General features: G+C 38.1%; 1 protein-coding gene across 1 annotated transcript in view; it reads left to right on the plus strand.

The window, feature by feature from the left end:
• The window catches only part of LOC107092514 (protein kinase C alpha type-like), a 169,015-nt gene that overhangs the window by 47,141 nt on the left and 115,874 nt on the right, over positions 1-6,000 (plus strand). The window contains exon 3 of the mRNA XM_015387035.1: positions 1,993-2,075. Within this exon, the coding sequence (XP_015242521.1) occupies positions 1,993-2,075 (83 nt within the window). The remainder of the gene's footprint in view (positions 1-1,992; positions 2,076-6,000) is intronic.

The following is a 6,000-nucleotide window of genomic DNA, read 5'->3' on the forward strand; positions in this document are numbered from 1 at the left end:
ACAAGCCCTGCAAAATGACTTCCGGCAGTCCACAAATGTGCATGTGTCTGCACAAACATTTAGAAACCGACTTTATAAGTATGGTATGAGGGCCCGATGTCCACAGATGGTGGCTGTGCTCACAGCCTCTCACCATGCAGGATACTTGGCATTGGCCAAAAAATGCCAGTGGTGGGCGATCTGCTGGCAGCAAAGTCCTTCAACATGACCGGTTTGGCAGTGGGTCAGTAATGGTGTGGGGTGGCATTTGTTTTGAGTTCCGCACAGTGCTCCATGTGCTCGTCAGAGGTATCATGACCTCCATTAAGTTCCAAGATGAAATCCTCAGACCCCTTGTGAGACCATATGCTGGTGTGGATGGCCTTGGGTTCCTCCTAATGGAGGACAATTCTAGACCTCATGTGGCTGGAGTGTGTCAGCAGTTCCTGCAAGTGGAAGGCATTCTTCGCCCATTCCCCTGACCTGAATCTGATTGAGAACATGTCTCAATCAGGGAAATCATGTCTCCATCCATCCATTAGCATCACATTGCATCACAGACTGTCCAGGAGTTGGCAAGTGCTTTAGTCCAGAGCTTTAGTCCCCTCATCAGGAGTATGCCCAGCCATTGTAGGGGGGTCATACAAGCACGTGGAGGCCACACACAATACTGAGCCTCATTTTGACCTGTTTAAGGACATGACATCAAAGTTATATCAGCCTGTAGTGTGTTCCTCCACTTTATTTTGTCTTACTCCAAATCCAGGCCTCCATCGGTTAATAAATTTGATTTCCATTGATTTTTTCCTGTGTGGTTGTGCTGCAGCACATTCAACTTTGTACAAAACAAAGTTTTCAATGAGAATATTTTATTCCTTTAGATCTAGGATGTGTTATTTAAGTGTTCCCTTGTTTTTCTATTTTTAGATAGTGAATAATCAAACAATCTACTGGAACTCTGAAACTGGAATTAGTTTTACTGAAAGGTTGAATGGATAGAGTTAGCTGATCATTGTCTCACTCTAAGCTGTTTTCATGATATTGATATTAAATGTCATAAATTAATGATAATGTTCAATGTTTGATTTATTTTGCAGCCGTACTGTCATCCATCTACCCATGTATTCATTTGTACATTTATCCATCCATTTGTCCGTCCATTGTTTTGCACAGACTGAGAAATCCCCCACTGTTTCTTGGACTTCTTTGTAAACCACTTTCTGTTATTTCATCTGCACCCGTCAGATTGTCTGGCAACAGCGACTAAGCTGGCACTGGGAAACACAAAAACCACACGTATTCTGTGGTGAGACATCACAAAAGCACACATGAACAGGCAGGCAGCTTGACAGAGAGCGCAGCAGACAGATCCTGTGAAAATAATTTAAAGAAGAAAAAAAAAAGAAGAGAAGAATAGCAAATTTTAGATAATGATGGAGAAAAATACAGTCAGCTTGTGTGCAAGCTGTCACAGATGTCCATGAGTTTTTGCTCTTCCCTCTGGATCTGCAACAAGGTCCAAATGTAAATGTCACTATTGATGTCATTGAGACCTGTCAGGTGCCGTGTCAGTCATGTCACACTGAGTGACATGTTGGATGGATAGATCCCAGTTCAGTGGAAGGCAAGAGCACAATTTCTACCAAGCCCAACAGAGTAGAAGAAGACAATATTTAAAGAACACAGAATATTATGTTCCATGTTTTGTTCTTGCGGGACTGAGTGTGGGTGTAGACATGCATTTGTTTGTCTCCATCCATTTGCTTCATTGTTTCTCTTTGTAACCCAGTTTTATGTTGATTGATGATAGTTTACTCACAAGGTTATCAGCACACTGATCATTTAAGCATTTTTCTCTTTTGACTAAACTCTGCTGAAAAAAGAACATGAAATAGAAAAAGATTAAAACACTATGTTCTTAGAAATCCCCTGTTCAGATTAAGGTCTGCAGATCATCTAGAGAAAATCAGTAAACTAAAATCATTTTTCCCTTCTCCTTCTTTTCTTCCTCAGTTTGTTGTTTCGTGGTCCACAAACGGTGCCATGAGTTTGTCGGCTTCTCCTGTCCTGGTGCCGATAAGGGTCCTGACACAGATGTAAGTTCAATGTTGGGGTTCGTATATTCAGTTATATTCAATGAGAGAAATTATTTATGATGAAATGTGTGTCAAAAAATATAATAAATTGCCTAGCAGTGCATGACAGGTTTTACATTTAGTCACTTTTTTAAATTATATTTTGACTTTTTTTACTGTGATTTTTGTAATTTGTTAAATCATTAGTAAGTAGCATTACATATAAAATACAACTTTATCCCACCCCGTTTTCTCTGATACCTCTAAATAAAATACATTACCACCAGAAGAACGAACGCCAGACCAGACTTAGCAAAAAACAACAGACATGGCAGACTTGTCTAGATAAGCTTAATCAGAGAAGCACCCAAGAGAAGCTTGAGATACCCAAAGACCAGATGTCTGCTGAAACGCCAACTAGTGGAGCTTTTTTCAAGCATGCAAATTGGGAAAGTTAGTAAACAGTAGCAGAAGTTCGAGTTCTGTAAAAAAGCCGCTCCTGTTTATACATTTAGAAAGCAACTATTGGAAAGTTGCGGTCTGAATGCAGCACAGTAGTTTGCTTATATCCACGTCATACTGGACCGTATTTACAGGAGGGGGCTCAGGAGTCCACCAAAGGCTTACTGTTTAGCTGTTCAGAGGTAAGGTTTAACATCAGACTGAAGATGAATAAAGTTTGCCTAATTAGACCTTTTAGAGGACGCAAGTGTTGGCATATAGGTGGAAGCAAATTCACAGTGAGAGCCTTGTTAAAGGGTGTAAAAGAGTTCATACTCCAACCAGAAACAACCCAAAACATGCAGCTAGAGTTGCAATGAAATGGTTAAATCTGAGTATATTAATTTGCCAGTACGGCCAAATCAAAGCCCTGATTGAAGTCCAATCGAGAATTTGTGGCTATGCTTAAAATCGATGTCCACTGACACTTCTATCTGATCTGACTGAGATTGACCTATTTTACACGCAACAAATGTTCATAGCCAAAGACACATGCATTCATTTCATCAGACTACTGCAATGCTCTGTTCACCGGTCTGTATGAATCAGCCCATTCAGAACACGGATCCTGACTTCTCTTCTAATCCTGTCAGCACACTCATGTCACATTGGTTTTATACTCTGTACACAAGCCCTCTGTAGATTTCAGAATGTGTTTTAAAGCCTTCCTGGTTTTCTGTGTTGGCTTTTACCCAGCCCAGAGCAGTTTATAGCCCTCCAACTCAATCCAAGAATCTCCTGATTGTACAAAGCTTTGGGGCTAAAGGTAAAGGGCGTTCCAATCTATGGCTCCTAAACTTGCTCCTACAACTCCGCCTACCGACCCTATGGGAATAAGAAACTATTAATAACCTTTTTGGACTACCGGGGTTTAGAGTCATGATTGTATTGTGTATATTCTTATTTTTTAAATGATATGTGTAATATACATTTGATTGAAATTGTATATCACTATGTGACCTTGTGTCTTTAAAGGCACTCTATGTGTGATACATTTATATAGCCTTAACTGCAGCAAAAATTTGCATCTTCTCCCACTTCACAATGATACATTACTCTGTGCCCTTCATCATTGAAGTTTCTAGCAGTGATTGAAACAAAGAAGATATTGCAATCAGCAGTAAAGGCAAAAACATTCTTGTTTTTTTAGTGCTTGCCACCTGTTGCATAAACCATCACCACCGTGTAACTGGCACTGATTAGAATTTCTGATTTAATTTTCTTCTGCTGCTGCTGTTCAACCATAGCAGGAATATATATATGCAAATGCTTGATGACACCAGGCAATAAGAGTTGGGAATCTGTTTTATTTAGAAGATCTTCATTCATTGTTCAAATAGTCTGTATGTTTTTCTTAATTTTATTTTAACATATCTTCATCATTACTTGATTAACTGTTTTATAAAATAAATCGATGTTTTGTGATAAACAGTGTGAAATATACATGTTGTAGGTTTATTTATTTTTTTACTAAGAAAGTCAAATAGTGATAGATACTTATTGATTAGTAAATCATGCATTTCTGTGTGTATATTTGGATGGATGGGTATGTAGGAATGTAGGTAGGCTGGCTTCTGTTTCTTTTTATTCTAATGTGTTACATTTGGCTACCGTGTAGACCTCTGCTAAGAGCGTAATGAAGTTGCACTGTGTCTCAATGTCTGCAGCCAACACATACAGGCTCCTCTTTATAGTAAAATATTTTAACATGTGAATCACATGAGATCAAATTCAGAAAAAAAGAGGCATACATTTAAGTCTTCACTTGCACCTTTGCCTAGTATTTGGTAATAAGGACACTGGAGAAGGAAAACATTAATGCATCTTTTTTTTTCCCATATGACGTCTAACAGATACATATAAAGGTTAGAATTTTGTAGCTGATTTCATGTCTTCTTTTCAAATAAACCTTCGACTTACTGGATTTTTCGAGTTTTTTTTAGAACCTGCATCACAAGAAGATAAAGTACCAGCTTCTAAAATACTTCCTCATCTAGGATATTCAATCAGTCCTTAATTAAATCCTTTAAAAAAAGCATTAAAAGTAGTGTCTGAGAGAGCAACTGCTATAAAAAAGGGTTTTCAGAAATGTTTCATAATGATTTTACAAATGGCATCCTTAATTGTGCAAAGGGTTTTGTACAGATAATCAGACACAGCCTCTTATGACACTGATCAGATCATAGGAAACTTGATGGTTTTTCTGACTTGAAAGCAATGCTGAAACCGATGTTAGAGGCACAGGAGCCTCACAATATTGTAGATTTTTATAAAACCTTCCAGTGTGGATGTGAGACCTCCAAAAATGACAAACCAAAAGGATGATTAAGAAAGGATCGGGAACCTGAAGGTAAATTATAATAAAGCCAGGTTTAACAAATAAACTAAAGTTTAGCAATGCTCATACTGCTATAGAGATCCTTCAGAACATTATCTCACCTTAATCTGCGATTAACAGGACATTATCAATAGAAATACAGTGCTCCTTTCACTTACTGTAAACAATTTGCTGTAATGTCTTATAGTTTTGCTCATCTCTGATCCATGGTGCCAAACAACAAAGGTCAGTTAAGCTTCAGCTTCTTCCGATTCATTGGACTAAAAGTGATGTTGATCCATGTTTTTATGACTACGCCACTAAAGATGTATATTTACAATAAGAGTTAATTTCAGACACAAACCAAAAACAGTTTTCATAATGAGGACATTACTTTAAATACTTGATTAACTGCAGTACTTATGAAATGTTTATCGTCTTTGCATAGATTTTTCTTTTGACTTTCTCTCATTATATAAACCCAAAAGACGATAAAAGGTCAGAAGTGGAAACACTTAATTAAAACTGTTACATCTAAGGCAACTCTTGGTGTGTAATTAAAGCAGCTTTTGTTTATGAACTGTCTTGCCTTTTCTTTTGCTTCTCTCTTGCCCCTATTTCTGTATTTTATGTCCAAATCTTGGCTTTCATTAGCTCATCTGTATTTCAGCCTGCAAAGCTATTTCTCTCCTTCTCTTTCATCTCCATCTCTGTTGCAAACGCACCTACATCCGTGTTTTAGACTTCCCATTGTGAATCTTAGCATGCCTGTTATTATGCCCATTATTTTTCAAACTGCTGCAGCTCCGAATCTCTGGGGAGGTCTTTGAGGGACGAAATGCTTTGAATGGTTAATTAAGATATGGGATTTATCAGCAAAGATACTTAACAATTGAACTAAATTAAGGTTTCTCAGGATTTGATGCTTTACACAGAGTGCAAAAAAAAATTCAAGCATTTAAATCCTTCTTTGTCAGGTCCAGCACAATAACCACGTTTCTGAGCCTTGATCTATTGAGTTAGGGAACGAGAGAGTAGAGCCCTGATTGGATAAATAGCCAAAATACTTTATTTCCACTTAGGCTCAGCCTCTTAGGGGATCTATGGAGCAGGGCCGGGTCATGAAGC

Source organism: Cyprinodon variegatus, unplaced genomic scaffold (genome assembly GCF_000732505.1).
Source record: "Cyprinodon variegatus isolate N-32 unplaced genomic scaffold, C_variegatus-1.0 Scaffold384, whole genome shotgun sequence".
Classification (NCBI taxonomy): Eukaryota; Metazoa; Chordata; class Actinopteri; order Cyprinodontiformes; family Cyprinodontidae; genus Cyprinodon; species Cyprinodon variegatus.